The sequence below is a fragment of the Rousettus aegyptiacus genome, unplaced genomic scaffold (genome assembly GCF_014176215.1).
Source record: "Rousettus aegyptiacus isolate mRouAeg1 unplaced genomic scaffold, mRouAeg1.p scaffold_m13_p_17, whole genome shotgun sequence".
In the NCBI taxonomy this organism is placed as follows: Eukaryota; Metazoa; Chordata; class Mammalia; order Chiroptera; family Pteropodidae; genus Rousettus; species Rousettus aegyptiacus.
The window spans coordinates 31,856,679-31,877,062 of NW_023416292.1; the positions used below are offsets into that span (position 1 = coordinate 31,856,679).

A 20,384-nucleotide genomic window follows, 5' to 3' on the forward strand; every position below is an offset into this window, starting at 1 on the left:
AAAGAACTTAGTCATACATATATTGTCACAAAGTCTCTATCTACGACATTTTTATAATTTGACAATACCTTGTTTTCTAATATCTTCATTTGTTTATCTTTTTTCAAAACTTCACATTCAATGCTTCGAGTCTAAAAAAATATTATTTTATACCAGGTTAAAAATTTTAACAGAATTACAATTTTCTTCTCCAAGTATCTTTTAGAAAGAGTTACATTTCTACAAAAATTATCAGTTCTCCCAGTTTATTCCAGTATCTTTTCTTTAAAAAACTATCTTTGTTAATGTTTATATATTAATGTTCTAATTTTCATCTTAACCCAGTATCACTTTGCAATATTTTATCAGCTTTCCAAATTTATCTTAATTTTTAATTGCCTTCTTTATAAATATTTATAATATTTTAAATACATCTTCCACAAACATTTGTTAATCGGAAACTTCTAACAACCCAAGGATATAAAAAGGATAAGTATTATCTCCATTTTAGAGATGAGAAAACCGAGGCTTAGCCAAAGTACATACAAAATAATAAATGTCTAAACTAAGGTAACAGACTGGGGGGGAAAAGAGCTTAATGAATTTCAATGTCAGGCAAATATCTGCAACTTGGATTCTTTCTGGGAAACTGTTTCAACAGGTAAACTGAAATCCAACTATGGAAAGCTTAAATATGCTAGCAATTTGTCTTGCATTTCATTTTTTTCTCTTTATTTCACCACTAATACTTTCTACCTTGATAAAATAAATTTACATTCTTAGTGAAGGATTTTTATTTTACATTATACATCACATTCATGTTTTTCCCCATCACAAACAACACGATTAGTGTTTAGAAGTGTCCTGTGATATAAATTTTAAAGTAGTGAATTAATTGCTAAGTCTTGAAAAGTTAAATTCCAATTTTCTGTATGAATTTAATTAATACATATGAAACTGAAAGGAAAATAAAGCTTTTTGAGAGAAAAAAATATGTAATAGTCTAACGAGTATGAGGCCACATTTACTTCTTCTTAGTTAAGTAGCTTTTCAAAGTTTTTTAAACCCCTTTGGAGGTCTGATTTCTTCATTTGTAAAATGAGGGCAAAAATGACAACATATATGAAGAACCCAATATGTTCCTGGTCCATTAGGCTCATCTCATCCTTGGACTATTTCAAAGTATAAATATGACACTCCTCAGGCCAAAACTCTTCAAAAACCTCAAAGTCCTAAATATAGTTTATGAGACCTAAATGATCTACCCTCAGCTCTCCCCACTCTCATCTGTCCCTACTCTTTCCACCTATCACCACTATCTTAAACTCTACCTTTCAACCAGATGAACTTTTTATAGTTGCTTAAATATGACAGGCTCTCTCAAACGTCCAAGTCGCCTCAAACTTTGTAGATGTCTGTGTGTGTAACTTGGAATATTCCTCTTCTCCCTGATATACTTGTGTCTACCCCTCTGCCTGCCACTAACTCTTATTAATCTAAGGTTTCAAACTAAATGTCACATCTTCCAGGGAGCTTGTCCTAATTCAAGTTTGGATTAGATGCCCCTTCTATGGTTTCCAACAGCATTTATATAGAGGACCTATGTTTTGGCCTGGCCACCATCCTTTCCTGCAAAGACTCTTTTAATGTAAATTCCACAGTAATCCTGCTCAGTCCACATATGGAGGCTGATCTGTCCCTAGAAGTGGACAGGCATCTCAGACTTGGCCAAATCACTTTATCCTCTAACCACAATGACTGGTTCAGGAACAGGTAAGTAAACTAAACGAGGCCAGAGTCCACTCAAAGACTTGTTTTTAGAAGTTTCAAGACTATTTTTTTATAGCCTTTGGACTGATTCCACTGGCTTTCACCTCTCCCCATTCCATTCTTAAAAATTAAAAATATCACTTCACTAATAAAAAATCTTAATTGGGTCACCACTGTCTACCAGAACAAATGAAATCCAAATTCAGCAACCAGAACAGTGTCCGGTACATAGTAAGTAGTCAATAATATTTATTGAATGAATGAAAAAAATCCTACTGCGAATGTTATATACTATAATCGTGTCATATACTTGGTATTATTCCACTTTCATGACATTATTCCCTAAAAGTCTTCTATTTCAACGTGTTAAAATCATATGCATCAAAGCACATCACAAACTTATTACTCAATTTATCGGTATATTCTGTATACTAGAGCATGAGCCTTTTATTGAGCCTAAAATATAAATCAGCATTAAATATTGAAAATTTATAAAAGAAATTTAAAACTATGCCACTATTATCTTCTAGATATATACCACATAAGCAAAATAAGCAAACTTTGCCTATATTTTAAAGGTTAACCTCCCACAACAGTCCATATAACATACATTTTCTTCACTCTTGTCCAGTTTACATTTAACTTCATCTCCTTTCCGCTTGAGTTCTTCTCTCACAGATTTCAGTTCATTCCTTAAAGGAAATGGAAGAGTGACATTGTGATAAATTTTATATTTTCATTTATTCCCTTTCTGGATTCTAAAATAGTTATTATTTTTTCATTTTGTTTGGTAATTTTTCATGCATAAATACCAATATACACACTTCACTCCTATGTTTAAATTAACTTATATGTTTATTTTTAAATTAATTATCTGGATCCTTTTGCTCATTTTTTCATTAAAAAAAAAAAAAAAAAGCTCCTGAAAAGAAATATTTCTTATTTAAGTCAAGGTTTCACTTTACTGTTTTCATAGTCATAAATAAGTCATCATTCTAAGACATATCCATAATTTTATACTAATAAGTTAGAGACATGAATACAAGTGATTTTAATGAAAAACTACATGACTGAGATATTTGCACACATATATCCTTACGTATGTAATAGAGTATCTCTGGACACATACAAGTGCAACAGGGATACTTCTGGGGAGGGAAACTGAATAGCAGGAAGACAAATGTCTAGTAAGATAGTTTTCTTTCCCCATGTGCTCCTTTTTCCCTTTGAATTTTGTACCATAAGCTTGTATTATTACCCTTTCAAAAAAATTTAAGGGGGATGAGGAGAAGACAAAGTGTGTAAAGAGGTCAAATATATCGTAACAGAAGGAAACTCGATTTCAAGTGGTAGGCACACAACGTACACATGTCATGGTATAATGCTGTACACCTGAAATTTCTACGTTATTAATTGATATCACAATAATATTTTTAAATTTTTAATTAAAAATCTGTCTGTTGCACATAACAATGGAGCTTTGTCTCAGATATTGAAGCTATTTCTAATTGCAGTCTCTCTTGTTACCAATAAATGCTTCTGGGTCTAAACTATATGCATGGAATGGTATTCAATTGTGTGGAATAACTGGCATTGTGAAAAGTGAATCCAGGATATTTACTCTTTAACTATTAAATCTTTAAGTATGTACTCTTTAACTATTAACTATTAATTGGCATAGTTCTACTTTTACTAAATATATTTAAATTTAGAGTTCTATATGTCCAGAGTAGGTAGGTGTACAAAAAAGATATTATCCAAATAATGCAAATTCTCTTTTTCAAAAAGCAGCCTTTCCCTAAAATATGTCTTCACTTTTTATTCCTAAAATGTACAGTGGCTTAATCAGAGATTCAGTCTATAAGTAACAGCTACTTTTAAAGAAAATTGAGTAAAAAAAGACAAAAGTAATCATTAGAAGTATAATAAAAGATGACTTTCCAAATCTGGAAAATAGTAAGTTATATGCCAGGCACTGTGCTCAGCATTTTATTCACATTAACTTATATAATCCTTAAACAAATCTATGAGGGAGGTATATTAGGTCTGCAGGAGATCTCAAATCATTTAAAAGAGCAGTTAGTTTTAATGACCACATACTTTAACCAAATATAAGAAATCAAAACTTAATACTTCAGAATGTAAGTACAAACTAGAGCTCCTACATGTTTGTGAATCATTGACATTACTAATGGATTTTTAAAAACTTAAAATACAAAAAAAAAGATTATTTATAAAATAATAAACATGAAAACAATGCACATCAAAAAATAGGTCACAGATCAATAGTTGTGTTAAGAAGTAAACTGATGACTGGATAAAGAAGATGTGATACATATATACAATGGAATATTACTCAGCCATAAGGAAAGATGAAATAATGCCATTTGCAACAATGTGGATAGATTTTGAGATTATCATGCTAAGCAAAATACATGAGACAGAAAAAGTTGAGAACCATATGATTTCACTCATATGTGGAATATAAAACTGAAAGCAACAAACAAACAAGACAAACAAAAACTCACAGACACAGACCACAGTTTAGTGGATACCAGAGGGAAAGTGGGGGAGGTAAATAGGGGTAAAGGGGGTCAAATATATGGTGACAAAAGGAAATTTAACTTTGGGTGGTGAACACACAATGCAATATACATATGATGTATTATTGAATTGTACACTTGAAACCTATACTATTTTATTAACTGATGTCACCTCAATAAAAAAATTTTTAATTGATCTCTTGAATTATTTTTATTATTTGGAAAAGAAAAAGATAAACTAAATATCAATATATCAATTATAAAAAGAACTAAAGAAAAGTTCAATATTTGAGTTCAGGCAAGAAAAAATTTCTAAGTATAAAAGCAATGAGAAAAATTTTTAAAGGAAAGACAATTAAATTTAATATGAAATCAAAAAACTTCTGTATGACAAAAAATTACCCAAAGTGAAAGATAAACAACAGGTTGGGGGAAATCTGTACTGTAAATAAAACAAGATAAAGAGTTAATATTTTTTTTAAGCTTAACTAAATCAGTAAGAAAACAATCAAGACCACAAAATAGAGTGGGCAACAAGTATGAGCAATTTTAGAAAGAAGAAATTCTAGTAAGCCAAACATGAAAAATTCTAAAGCTTATCCCAAAACAATTAAAATTATAAATCACAAAAAGTGTTATTTTTATTTGTTATATTATCAAATTACTTAATAATATTCAAAACCAATTAAATCATTTTTAAACCAGTACTTTCCTACCATATTGGTTTATAATTGATATAACCTATTAGAAATCATCTCTATCAAAAGTCATTGAAATAATCCTCCGACTCAATAAATTCTACTGCTTGAAATTTATCCTGTCAAATTCAAAATTAAGAAAAAATCTGCATGTGCTAAGATATTCACTACGGTATTGCTTATGAGAATGCAAAATGGAAAATGCAAATATCCAAAATATAAAAGATTAAAATAAATAATGTCATATCCTTTTGATTGACTGGTATATAGGCATGAAAAATTGGTGACTGTGAAAACACTTAGAAACATGAATAATACTTAAAATAATGTTAAATTTTTTATTTCTCTTCTAAATTTTCTGGCATATGATATGATTGGTATACTTTTTAATTAAATAAATATTAAGTATTAGAAAGTTTATCATGCTTTAAAATTAATTTCTATATCTAATCTCATTATTTCAACACTAAGTATAAAACAGACATCATTACAACTTTATTTTTAAACAGAATTCCAAAGCAGTAATTTAAGTCTGATTTTTTTACTTTACATTATATTCAATATAAGTTTATTATAAATTAACTTTAACAAATTAAAAAAAAATACTAAAATTTTTTGCCAAAAAAGGCTAACTCGTTAGTCTTGCCTTAATTGTGTTTCTGTTTCTTCCAGATTTTCTATTTGTTTCAACATTCTTTCTTCTTGCTGTTTGCTATTCTAAAGAAATAATTAATGTTGTTTATATTATTTTGTTTCAACAAATATAAAATTAAAATTAATATTTAAGACCTTTAGCAGTATAAAATTCTTTTAGTTATATATAAATTAAAAGAATAAGCTATTTAACTTGCATAGTTCTATTACTTTTTCAGCCTTAGTTTATTGCACTAACAATCTCTATACAGCAGCTAACCAAACAAGTCTTACTTGCTGTTTTCCAGTAATCCTGGAGACTTGTATACTTTGTTTATATTGTTATGGCTTCAGGAATTGCTTTTCCACTCATTGTTACCTACTAAACTCATAATTATTAATCTTTTAAGGCTAAAATCAATGCTATATTCTCTCTAAAGCCTTCTCTTCTACCTAGGCAGAAGTAATCCTGTAAACTCAGATAACAGTTCATCCCCAAAGCAACACATATACTATTTTGTTTAAGTTATTTGAGCATTTATTTTTTTCTATTCAGTTAAAAGCTCCTAAACAGGAAGGATGATATTTTAGTCATCATTGTATCCTCCACAGTGTCTTATATAATTTACTTAATAAATACTTGTTGAATAAATACTTTATAAAAATGTTGATGCCTGAAATTAGATTAACTTTACCAATGGGTAGTAGCCTCTGTATTCTTTTGCCCATATGACCGTCTAAGATCATATGTATATTTTTCTTCTAAAACAAAGCATCAGCTCTAATATAATCAGACTTTTAAAGCTGAAAGAATCTTTACAGGTCATCTGTTCTAACCCATAATTTTACAGATAAGAAAACTCACTGGTACTTTTTTTCAACTCACATTAATATCTTCTTGCTGCTTCTTGAGCTCTCGGGCCATATCACTTGTTTCTTGTGCTAGTTCTTTGTTCTCCAGTGAAAGCCTGTTGCAGCTTGCAGTTAGTTCAATATTCTTAAGCCTGTTTTTAAAAAACATATCATACCAAAATATTTACATTTGAAATTGTGCAATGTGAAATTTAAGTCAAAATAATCTTGACTTAGGGACAAGGGAGGAAGGGCTGGGAGTATAAATGAAATAAGTTTGGCCATTATTAATAATTCCTGAAGCTGGGTGATAAGTACATTCTGGTTCATTACATTATTGCCTCTACTTTGTACATGTTTGAAATTTTTCTATAATAAGTTTTCCAAGATGTCATATATTTCCTTGCATATTCCCCACACCTCATCCCCCATACTTTTCCACAAATTTTGAAAGGTATGTTATTTTCTTCATATAATTTTTTTCTCTTAGATACTGTCTCAAACTTCTGGTGATTTGTTTAAAGTAGTACATGAGGCATGACTATTTTTAATTAAAGTATTTTAATTAAAATAAAGAAAACTAGGTTTAACCTTCATTCAAACCTTTATGAAATGACAAAATACAAATTCATTTTTTATATTGTCTTGCTCTTACAATGTCTCAAATGCTCTACACTGGAAAAGATTACTGCAGTTATTGGTTGTAACCAGGATCAATTTTAAATGAAGGAAAGGGAATATGTAGCTCTATGGAATGATTTCAGGAGCACCTATTATCTCCTCCTACTTTATGATACTAGAAATTCATCAAAAAATACATAAAAGTTTTCATTAAAAAATGAAAAAGCAAACACACCGAGGATAACATAAATTAATAAATGATCAGTCTATTCATTAAAAAGGATTTGGGTCAATAGATTAATTTTACCCGGAGCCCCTTAAAAAGTACTGTTGAAAAGGAACCACAAGCAATAATGGGAGCTGAAAGGAAAGAAACAAGATGCTGAGTAAATTGCTTATTTCTCATTTTTATCTAGAGCTGAGTAACCAAAAAGGAAAAATCAAGCTCACCACTATATTGTATATCTGAATTTACTTCTCTCTGAGTAATAACACAATAATTATTTCCTCCCACTTTCTCTCATAATTAAACTTAATGAGTAGGTGAATCATTAGATTAAATATTCTACTTGGCTGATATAAAAAATGAATTTGTATTTTGTCATTTCATCAATACAAACCTATGAAATAATTTAACAAAACAATAAAAATAATTGGTTTCAACTATAAATTATTATTTTTATGAGAAACCAAATATCTCCAAGAAAATATACTCATTTAAAGCAGTTCTCAACTTTGTGATGTAATCTCTTTTTATGTCAATAATATATGTTTTCCCTAAGCAATAAAATTGATAAATTATTTTGATCTTTAGGAATAAAATACAACTTTAAGCCCATCTGAATAAACATTTAACATAATTTACTAACTACCAAGAAGCTTAAGAATTGACTACATAGCTTTTTTATGATAGAAAACATACTTCTCATTTTCAAGCTCAGTTTTCAGTTCTTTAACTTGTTTTGAATAGTGCTGTTCACTTGTCGTAATGGCGGTTAATTGTATTTCCAAATCATGTATTTTTTTCTGGAAAATAAACATATATAACCACAGTAAATGTCTTTACAATTTTCTCACTTAAAAAATTTAGTCATTCTATGTAATTAAGTCCTACATTTGGCAAAAAAAATTGCTAGGAATATGTTGAATTTTTAAAATAAGTAGATTTAATGCCATAGCCATTATAATTTTAAAATAAGCAGTGACAAATGCAACATAAGTAAATTCCACTTTGAAATTCTGAAGTTCAACCAGTAAAATTATATTTACATATTATAAAAAATGTTTATCATTTTTATGCTACTAATTAACTTCCACTAAAATGTTATACTATTAAGAAGAAATGTATTAATAAAATTAGTATCTTAAAAATTAAGCTTTTCTTACCATAATAAAAATATGGTTACAGTATAATACTGTTATGGACTGAAAATACACTTTTTCAAACAAAAAAAACATTCTAAAATTATAACATGAGCACTACAAAAACTCTTGTAAACCAAGAACTTAATAAAGGCTCACTTTTAAATGTATCAATTAAGATATACTCAAGATATCAAGAAATGTAATTATTATAAGCCATGGCATTATGCAAATACTATTGATATCTTAAATGCTGATCTCTCCCACATTATATATAATGTGGAAGGAGGTTCTCTAGACGTGTTTTAAATGAATCATTAGCATAATATATATAGCAGGAACACATACTTTTAAAAGGAAGAAATCTTTCATAAAGTTAATAGCTATGCCATAATCTATTCTGTAAATCTGTACTAACAAAATATGTGAAAGAAAAATGTATCCTTTTTAAACAAACCTCTCTGGTTTGGAGAAGACCAGTTAGTTCTTGTTCTGTTCCTTTTAATTCTTCAGCAATCTTCTCAAATTGTTTCTTTTCATCTAAAAGCTTTTGGTTTTCTGCCTATTTAAGAAAATTAACAAATCACAACACCCAAAGTACACACATATTCAAAATAATCAAACTGCCTAAATGAAGTTGTGAAGATTATGAGTTTCTCTTTTGGTATATTTTTTAAAAAGGAGAAAACAAATCATTATTAAGTAAATTCTAAAACTAAATATGATAACAGAGGACTTATTGGACAGGGCCCTGGAATTTTCTTATTTAAAAAAAATCACACAGTAAATCAAACCTTAACTTAAGTATAAGTCACACAGTAAATCAAACCTTAACTTAAGTATAAATCACACCAATTTATTAGCATTTCTTAGTAATTCAGTATTCTATCAATTCTGTTTGTCCTATTGCACAAAAATGTGCTCCCCTATAACTTTCATGCAATGGTCATTGTTCTGCCTTCCTTAATCACACAGAAGTCTAACTCCTCTTTCACATGATAACTGATAAATATTTGAAAAGTATTATCATCATTCCCTAACTTTTTTCTTAACTATCAAAAATCTTTAATTCTTATTATCATTCTTCTTACGATATAGTTTTAAATTACCTCATTCCAACAGGATGGGCTCACTTTGTCAAAATCTCAACTTCAATAAGGTGCCTAGAATTGAATTCAATGTTCTAGACAACCAAGGGTCAGCACAGACCACATTCCAAATCCAGCCATTGCTTATTTTTAATAAAGCTTTATTGTAATATAGCCAATCTATTTATTTATGTATTGCTTATGCATGTTTTGCCCAAAACAGCAAAGTTGCATAGCTGCAACAGAGACCACATGGCTCAAAAAGTGTGAAAATTTACTAAAAGGATAACAGGGAATGCTACAAACAACTCTATGCACAGAAAGTTGACAACTTCAGTGAAATGGATTAATTCCTTAAAAACCGTAAACTACAAAATCCTTAATAGTTCTATAATAATAAAAGGAATTAAATTCATAGTTAAAAATCTTGCCAAAAAGGTATTTCTTGGTCCAGATGATTTCACTGAGAATTCTACCAAACATTTAAAGAAAAAAAAAAAAAAAACACTAATTCTACCCAATCTCTTCCAGGCAGTAGAAATGCTTCCCAGCTCATTTAATAAGGCCAGAACTAACCAATTCCAAAAACAGACAAAAATGATCATCCAAGAAAAGAAAACAACAGACCAATAACTCTCATGAACACACACACATGAAAATGCTTAACAAAATATTAACAGGACTGATTCGACAACATGGAAAATGAATAATACACCATACCAGTAGGACATATCCTGAAATGCAAGGATGGTTCAGTATTTGAAAAATCAATCAACATAATACGCCATATTAACAGTATAAAGAAAAACCACAGGATCATATCAATAGACACATAAAAAGCATCTGACAAAATTCAACATAGATTCATAATAAAAAGTCTCAACGACTAGGAATGGAAGGGAACTACAAAAAATATACAACTAACATCATACTTAATGGTAAAACAATGAATGTTTTTCCCTTAAAATCAAGACATCTAAGATGTACATGTTCATTACCCCTATTCAATGTCACACTGGAAATCTCTAAAAAAATAAATATAACTGTCCCTATTTGCAGACACAATTGTCTATACAAAAAATTATAAGAAATTTGAAAAATAAAACTCTTAGGTGAATTTAATTAGCAAGACTGCAGATACAAGGTCAATGCATAAAACAGTCATATTCCCATCTACTAGCAATGTAAAATTGGAAAAATATTTTTAAATACTATTTTAAATACCTTTAAAAATAAATATTTAAGCATTAATATAACATAACATGTACAGGATCTGTGTGCTGTAAACTGCAAAATACTACTGAGAGGATCAATCAGGCTCTATATAAATAGAGACAGACCCCATGTTCATGTATTAGAAGATTCGACATAGTAATATCAATCCAATCCAACTTGATCTATAGATTTCACACGATTCCAATCAAAATTCCAGTAAGATTTTCTTATAGACAAGCTGATTCTAAACTTTACATGGAAAAGTAGAGGAACTAGAATAGTTTAAACTATTCTGAAAAATAATAATAAAGCTGGAAGAATCACAATCCCCAAATCTAAGTCTTGATACAAAGCTACAGGAATCAAGACATTGATACACTGGTGAATGGATAGGCAAACAGATCAAGGAAAACAGAAATAGTACAGAAATAGACCCACACAAACAAGGCCAACTGATTTTTTTGTAAATGTGCAAAAGCAACTCAATGGAAAAAGGAGAGCCTTTTCAACAAATGGTAATATCACCCTTCAATCCAAAGTATTTAAATCTTAAATCTCTCTCAAAAATACCCACTTTTTCTCACTACTATACTACCTCCCAGCCTAAACTATATTCATCTCTCCTCTGACTACTGTGATTGTCTCCTCTTAACTGTTCTATCTTAATATACTGTTCTCCACACTGCAAGCCAAATGAGCTTTTTGAAATGCAAATCTGAGCAAGTCACTCCCTGCTGAAATTCTTTAGAACTTCCCATTCATCTTAGGATAAGTAAGAAATTCTCTTGATGTGATTTTAAAGGCCATGAACTGCCAGGCTCCTTCTCCCCAACTCTCCAGCCTCATGTTGCACTACACTCTTCTTTCACTTCATGTTGTACTCACCATACTCCTTCCCATTAAAGTACCTTTCCCCAGAATATTTCCTCTACTTGATAAGCTCTTCCTTTTCTTCTCTAGATTTCAGTTCAATCTTTACTTTAAAAAAAAAAAAATCCTCTCCTGACCTAAGTAGCTCAAATCCTTTTCTTATAGGCCTCATAGTGTTGTGAACTAATCCTTTATTGCCCTTATCACCATTTTAATATTATCTTTGAATGACTGCTTGTATTTGTGTGGTTATTTCATGACTGTACACCATGAAAGCAGAATATGCATCCATTTGCATCCTCAGATATAACAGATAGGAACTCAACAAATGCTTGTTAAATGAGTAAATGTATTATCTTATTTAACCCTCACAACCACCCATGAGGTCTGTATTTTCCCAATTTTACTAATAAAAAACTGAGGCATCCAGATATTAAGAAAATTGCTCTAGGTCATCCAGATAAGTAAAGAGCTGAACATCAATCAAAGCATTATGATTCTAAGGACCAAGAAATTAATTATGCTCTCTTGCTGTTCAAATATAACAAAACCCTAAACCAAATCTTGTCTGTATAGGAGTGAATCCTTATAGCAAAACAATGCTTTAGTATTCATTCATCGGACAATTATTTATAAAGCGCTTACAAAGTATCAGTGACTGTGTTACAGGGTAAATAGGACATAGGTTCTTAAACCTTATTGGAACATACATTTATTCCACTATTTATTCACTGAGCACCTACTATGTGTCATCTACTGTGCTAAGTAAGGAAGCGTCTAAAGGGTAAATAAAGCATTAAATAATTATACCAAAAATAATTTCATTTGTGATAAGTGCTATAAAAGGAAAAGTTCAGGGTGTTATAGGAACAAGCCACAAGCCATACTAAGACTTAAACTAGCTAAGCATATCAAGAGAGGTTTCCTAAAAAATTGATATTTAAGCAGAGACAAAGCATAAGTATCCATTATCAAATTTGAAAGCAATGTAAGCATTATTATTATTTTTAAGAGTGTGCAAAAGCAATTCAATGCAGAAAGGATAAGCATTTGAGGAAATTACTTATCAAGAGATGGAGGAATTAAGAGTTGTAAAATCAGGTAGAGATATGATAGGTTAAACTCAAAATTAAATAATTATAATCATAAACAATAGTCTTCTACAGCAAGGGTTGGCAAACTACAGCTTGTAAGACAAAATCAGCCTGCAGTCTCTTTTTGTAGGCCTCTGACCTAAGAATGATTTTTACATTTTTACAAGGCTGTTAAAAATAAGAGAGAAGGAGGATATGGAAGAGAATAGGGGCATGAAAGCGGTAGAAAGAGAGATTTAACATTCTATATATAGCCCCCAAAGCCTAAAATATTTCCAATCTAGTCCTTTACCAAAAAGTCTGCCAACATTGTAATCAATTAAAATATAAGGAAGCCTTATCCTAACGAATTCATTAAACATGATTCTACCAGAACACTAAAGCTAGGTACTGAATATATATCATACATATTTATCTCAAAATTGCAGCTGTGTGGCTCAAAGGTATCAAAGACACACGAAATTTATAATCAGCAACATAACATTCATGTTTGTTCTTATTTGAATGTAATGCTAACACATGTTCGAAGAATATAAAGACACTGAAACAGTTACCAAGATGTAAAAAAATTAGTACAGATAAGCATGTGGCTTACCTGAAAACCAAATGTAATTTTTTTTTATATTTAGCTAAAAAAAAAAAACTAGCTTAAAACATCTCTAGTGTGAGAGTCTAAGTCAGTGGATTTAAAAAGTAATTGCTATATATTAAAAAGAGAAACTATAAACTTACCAAGATTTTTTTCAATTCTTCCAGTTCTACTTCTTTGTTATTTTTAAACTTAGTCATCTCTTCTAAAATAAGCAAAAGCACATAAATGTGTTAAAATTTGGATTAAAAGTATAGGCGAGACAAGAAATAAGAATATCATTTGAAAGGAAAAAACTAAAAGAGATGGATTAATGCAACTAGAGTACCATAAAACATAGAGGAAGTCCATAGAACCATACCAAAATAATAATGAATAAATCTTAATAATGTTTCTACAAAGTTAATTACACCATAGAATGAGCCCAAAGTTCGTTAAAAAAAAAAAAAAAAGTGATCGATCTAAACTATATTTTGAATGAGGTCACTCAGCATGTGCGTTTGCCTTAAACTCATCACTATCTAAACATCTGGCCTCTTAATCTTCACTCCAAACTTTAAAAAAGTGATCCACTTAACGCAAGCTAACTCTGACCATTGTACTTTGGATCTGAACATTCCCACCTCCTCTAAGACTTTAGTTGCTATATTACCAATATCTATTGACTCTCTGTAGAAAACTTTTGATGACCTCCATCACATCTAAGCATCTATATGAATACAAAAATATCTGATTTACCTTTCTGCCCTTTCATACTACTGTCGAATTTCTTTTTTATTTGCAAATTCCTGTTTATCTACAAATCGCTTTCTTAACCTCATGTAAAATCAATGCTTATCTCCATAAGATCAGCAAAATGATGATCTCAAAGATCACACCAATAACCATCTTTGGTGCAATTCCTCCTCTCCCCCCATTTAAGACGGAATATTTTATTCAAACCCTTCAGAGAAATGGACAGGTTGGGTCTGTAACAAAGCATTGTGTTTCAAAGCATAGGCCAGTAATTGTATATAAGAGTATACACTGCTAAATACAAATTAACTGATTAGATTAAACCTTTTCAATGATTAAAACAGAATAAGTTTCCCTGTAAAAGTAGCATCTTTGTGACATTTTAACTTTAATATTGCTCTCCTCCTTCCTCACCCTCCCCTTGACAGAATCCACACCAACCTTCTCAAGGGCAGCCATGTCCTCACGGACCTCAGACAACTCTCTTTCCTCCATGCCCTCACCCACATACCAGCAAACAAAGGCACACTTGGGACACGTCAGGTCAAACTTGTGGTCCAGGTGAGCCCAGGCCTCAGCAACAGATGTGTTGTTGCTCAGCACGCACACAGCTCACTGTATTGTGGCCAGGTCTCCACCAGGTACCACAGTGGGAAGCTGGAAATCAATGCCAACTTTGAAGCCAGTGGGGCACCAGTCCACAAACTGGAAGCTGCGCTTAGCCTTGATGGCGGCAATGGCAGCATTGACATCTTTGGGAACCACTCCCCATGGTACAACAGACAGGGTTACATTTCACCATCTGGTTGGCTGGCTCAAAGCATGCATTGGTGACCTCCACTACAGAAAGCTGTTCACGGTAGGCTTTCTCAGCAGAGATGACGGGGCACATGTGGCCGGAGGGAAATGGATGCGGGCATAGGGCACCGGATTGGTCTGGAATTGTCAGATCAACATTCAGGGCTCCATCAGATCTCCGGGAAGCAGTGGTGAAGGATACAATTTGACCTATCAATCTATTCAGGTTAGTGTAGATTGGGTGCTCAATATCGAGGTTTCCATGACAGATGTCATAGATGTCCTCACTGTCAACCATGAAGGCATAGAGTGCTCCGGGGTGGTGTGGGTGCTGAGGATGGAATTGTAGGGTGCAGTTACAGCTGTGCAACCTGGGGGGCTGGGTAAATGAAGAACTCCAGTTTGAACTTCTTGCCATAATCGACAGAGTCGTTCCATCAGCAGGGAGGTGAACCCAGAACCAGAACCCCAACCAAAGCTGTAGAAAATCCAGAAGCCCTGAAGACCTGTTCACTGGTCAGCCAGCTCTCAAATCCAGTCCAAGACAAGGCCAATGATTTCCTTGTCGATGGCAGAGTGCCCATGAGCATAGTTACTGGTAGCATCTTACTTGCCTGTGATGAGCTGCTCAGAACAGAGGGGCAGGGCGAGCTGGTAGAGATGCCAGTGTGAACTCCATGAATGACCATGGGTTTCAGGTCTACAAACACTGCCCTAGGCACATGCTTGCCAGCGCCTGTCTCACTGAAGAACATGTTGAAGGAGTTATATACTCCCTACAATGGTCTTATCACTTGGCCATCAGGCTGGATGCCATGTTCCAGTCAGTAGAGTTCCTAGCAGGCAGTGCCAATCTGGACACTAGCCTGGCCAACATGGATGGAGAGGCACTCATGCATGGTTGCTGCTTTGCAGCTGCCGAGCAGACAGGTAAGAGGAAGGAGAGAGGTTGTTGCTTCTTACAGTGCAACTCGTAGGCAGTCAATGTAAGAGAACCTTGTGGTGCAATTCTTAGTCCTCATTATTGTGGAGACTTCTGGAATTTGATACTATTAACCACTCTACTTTTCTCCCTTTGGTTTTCCAAACCTTGTCCTATTGGGATTGCTCCAGTTCTACTCACTATCAGAATACCCCACCCACCACTAATTTTACCTGCCATACAGAAGTTACAGTAATCCTTTAAAAACATAAACCAGACCATGTCATTCCTCTACTTAAAATCATTTAACAGTTTTCCTTAGTTGTTAGAGTAAAATCAAAATTCATTCCTTGGCCCTATCCAATTTGGCCCAAACTCATTTCATTCCCTTTTACCTGTCAGTTCTTACACTCAGTCACAAAGGTTTTCATTCAGTCACTTGAATTAACCAAGCTTCTTCACACCTCAGAGCATTTCTATGCGCTTTTCCCTCTGACTGAAAAGCTCTCTCCATGTCGTACCTCACTAAATCTCACTTATTTCTTAGGTCTCGGTTGAAGGCCATCCCTGATTGCCAAATCTAAATTAGGCCCTATTATTTTCTTAATTGCATCATTTTCATTTCCTTCATAGCACTTATCCCAATTTGTAATTAAATATTATTTGTAATTATTTTATGTCTCCCCAAATAGATCTCATGAGAAAAAAGACCTTGTCTGTTATGATCCTAATTATATATCCAAAGCTAATTGAAGAATAAACATCTAAGTCTAAAAGCATAGTTATATTATCTAATATCAATAGATTAACAATAAGCAGCAGCAACAACAGAAAATACTAAAGGGAAAATCTGTTACATAACCAGAGAGAAAGCAAACACAGGTACGAACATAGAAAGGTGCAATTTAGAGCAGTTTCAGACTGAATTCAAGATAGGAGATGCATGAAGAAGCAAGCTGTACCAAGTAAAGAAACTGCAAAAAAAAAAAATTATTTCACAAAGATTTTGTATTAAAAGTTGGCTTTAACTAACTTGGAATGCACTACCCTCACTCTTTAAATGAGCAATGAGAAGATAGTTGATATTTTAAAAGTCTGAACTCGGGCAATAAAATGGCTCTTAAATTTGCAACACAAAATAGTCAGATTCCTAATTTTAAAGGAACACTGTAGCATCAGTGCAAAGAAAGAATAAACAGTAGATGATACTAGAAACAAAAAGTTGGATTATCTAGCTACAACTATTAGTTCCAGTAACAGATGTCTGGTCCAGACCTATTGTCAAGGTTTAAGAAAGGGGGTAGAGCAAGCTGTATTTGAGAAGTACACAGAAAAAGAAATGATCTTAGGATGAGTCAGTGACTGAGACTGCTGAGGGGACAATGGGGGCAGATGGAGGAATACTCTAACCAAGATGTAAGCCTAAGAAATACAATCAAGAAAGAATGCAAAGTATAGCAAGGAAACAAATAAGAATGAGGGCTATTGCAGTAAGAAAGGAGGTCAATGAAAGAAACATAAAGCAAATAGAAGCCTAATAAATACAACAAGGGATGAACTAAGAGGAAAACAAATGAGGGTAACATGAAGTATGGTTTGCTGATTATCTGCCAAATACAACTTGTGTTCCATTATGTTGCTCCCATGCATCCCCCCTCTGCTAGGCTAAGAGGATGTGCTTGAAACTCTAAAAACCAGGAAAGAGGAAATGAGAACCTGACCTGGTCTAGGTCTGTGGAGAGGAAGAAAAAGAGAAAGAATTAAAGTTAGATTAGTTAGATTTTCTAAGCTAGATATTAAGAGTTAGAAACAACAGCACCGAATAACCTGAATTAGAAGTGAAAGATAAGGGGAGAAGAATAATACAGAAATCCTCCAAGATTTTTGGTTTTGAAAACTACTGTATACCATTAGCCAAAGAAAGAAATAAATTAATATTAAGTGCTTACGTCATTGTTAATGCTAGTCTCCTATACATAATGCTTTCCACACCCTATCATTCTCTAAAACCATCAGAAGCCTCTCTATTCCTTAAAGTCTACTTTTAAAATCTACTTCTTCTATTAAATAAAAATCTACCTTTTCCAGTTCTGCAGTCTACATCAATACCTTTGGCTTCCTCTTGTTATCAACATTAACACATCTCCATCAATAAGAAATCTCTGAGCATTCACCCTAAATATATAAATGTGCATAAACACAAATATATATTTATATTTTATATAAATTTGTAAAACATAAATGTGTATTGTGATTTATTCATTACAAAACATGTGTAGAACATATAAATAAATAGAAATAGAAATTCCAATATTTACTTCCCTTCTCCTAATAGAATTCTTGTTCACACTCCTTCATTTTAGAAACATTGCTCTCTAATGGTTTATGGGTCCAACCTTTCTCCCACAATAGAGGTTTCTCAAGAGCATGGTATTTTCTTGTTTATGTTTCCACAGCACTTAAGATAATGCTAAGAAGCACATATAGAACTGTTCCACAGTGCTAGAATAATATACTAGTATTATAAAAATCACAATATGCATTTGATTTTGTAATATGACAGTAACAGCCACTTAATTTCAATATCAGACTGAATTGTTACAAATAAATATCCATTAAAGATATTTGAAGGACTAAAAGTATTCCTTAGTCTACAATATTCAATTAAACAATTCTAAAGAAAGATATATGCGGTGATGTAGAACAATACTTTAAGCTCTGAAGGAAGATCTAAAAATTGGATTAAAAATGCATTTACAACCATTGTAATATAAAACAATTAAATTATGTATCATTGGAAAGTACAATTTTTTATGCTTAAAGGCTAGTCTAGCCTGTAGTATAAAATTAAGCATTACAAAAGGAAAAGTATAAATAGCATTTAGAAGTTCAGCCAAACAACTCAATGTGGAAATATCACAATTATTTTAATTATACAAGTATTCAAAGCTTATAATAAAGCTTATGGAAAGTTATGGGGATATTCTAGAAAAACACCTGCCAATTCATGAATTATTTTAATTTACAAAAATAATTCACCTAAATTGGAAAAAAGTTTTTACATCTTTATAATTCTCCACATTTGTACATATAAAGATTTGTAAATATAAAGCATAGAGTTGTTAGAATTATCTAACTAAATGGTCATAAATTCACAAAATAACTATAGAACTTCTGTCTCTTTTGGCCATGAGAGTTGCTGAAGAGTAATAGCATCTTATGATAAAATAGGATAACATGTTCCTATAAATAGCTCATAATCCAACATGATAAATCAATGAAATTTTATAATTAAAATGTAACAGACATTTCTCACTGAGAATTATTAAGACCTCTGTCTGAATCCTAAAATAAGGAAAATAGACTAGAAACATCTCTTAAGCTCCTTATACTTCTAGATATCTATGAATTGCATAATGAAACTGAATAGTCTTTCTATCTTTGAAATATCAAATAAATAATCACTATTGATAAATGACAGAGGGAAAACTATATTTTATTCTGAAATGGTATTTATGTTTTTATAATTGGCTAATATTATCATGTACACATATTATTCTCTAAATCTTACCCAATTCGCTCGATTTCTTCTGAAGCTCCACGGTAAGTATTTTCAACTGATCTTCGCTTTTTTCCAATCTTGTAAAATATATTATTAGTTTACAATGTAAATATTCTTTTAGAAAGATTTCATCTCGTAACTAAAATTGGTGCAATTTAGCAACAATACATCCTAACGCAGACTCACTCTATTATTAAACATTTTTCCAGCACCTACTCTGTGCCAGATAGTGCAACATTTCAAAATAAGATATTACTATTATAAAGACATAGGTGCATAGTAATTAAATCTACATAAAACCTTAAAGCTTGTGGTCACAATTTATATTTTAGCTATGATGATAATCAAATTAACACATCCTAAAACTTTGAGAGAGACTGAGTATATAACTACTATTATATTGAATTCTGCTTTAGGAATAATATAAATATGAAAACTTGTGCAATTTGCTTAACTCCTCTGGCTTTCCATTTCCTTGTCTATAAAACTGATGTAATTGATACAGATGATATCTAAGGTTACTTATAGTCTTAAAATTAGTAAATCAGGTGGATGGGTCAATCAAGAATATATAAGATTAGCTGAGCTAGAAAAGCTAGCTTTTCTTACTTCACCATCCACAAGCAGCAAAGAGAAAACACTGCTAGGCCAGGTCATGACTTCAGAGAAAAATTTCTTTCTCTCTTCCACCTTATTTAATTAATCCTAATGCTAATGAGACAAAAATTAATCACCTAGACCTCATAACACAACTTTACAGGAATTTTTCCTTAATATAAAGTAGTGAAAAACAGTAAGTTTTTAACTCAAGTTTTAGACAAACTTCTATTTAGATGAAATGCAAATGAACAGTTTATTTTATATACAGTTAATCATATTCATTAATTCATTAATTTAATAAAAATGTGAGTACTTACTTTGTACCAGGCCAGTTACTAATTTTATAAATCAGAAAGGTTACAGAATCCAGCAAAATAAATTTCACTTCCCCATTGGAAGTATTTCTATGAAGCTAAGAATAATCCACAGTTTAATTAAATATGTCATATCACT

The 20,384-nt window shown here is 31.8% G+C and overlaps 1 protein-coding gene and 1 pseudogene across 3 annotated transcripts in view; both read right to left on the reverse strand.

The window, feature by feature from the left end:
• The window catches only part of SYCP1 (synaptonemal complex protein 1), a 65,792-nt gene that overhangs the window by 25,918 nt on the left and 19,490 nt on the right, over positions 1-20,384 (reverse strand). For all 3 annotated transcript variants that reach the window (XM_016124404.2, XM_016124405.2, XM_016124406.2), the window contains exons 15-22: positions 19,341-19,408; positions 13,458-13,519; positions 8,916-9,020; positions 8,019-8,122; positions 6,510-6,627; positions 5,637-5,707; positions 2,360-2,441; positions 69-131 (exon numbers count right to left, since the gene is read on the reverse strand). In XM_016124404.2, coding sequence (XP_015979890.2) covers positions 69-131; positions 2,360-2,441; positions 5,637-5,707; positions 6,510-6,627; positions 8,019-8,122; positions 8,916-9,020; positions 13,458-13,519; positions 19,341-19,408 — 673 coding nt within the window. The remainder of the gene's footprint in view (positions 1-68; positions 132-2,359; positions 2,442-5,636; positions 5,708-6,509; positions 6,628-8,018; positions 8,123-8,915; positions 9,021-13,457; positions 13,520-19,340; positions 19,409-20,384) is intronic.
• Positions 13,518-20,242, reverse strand: LOC107499857 (annotated as a pseudogene).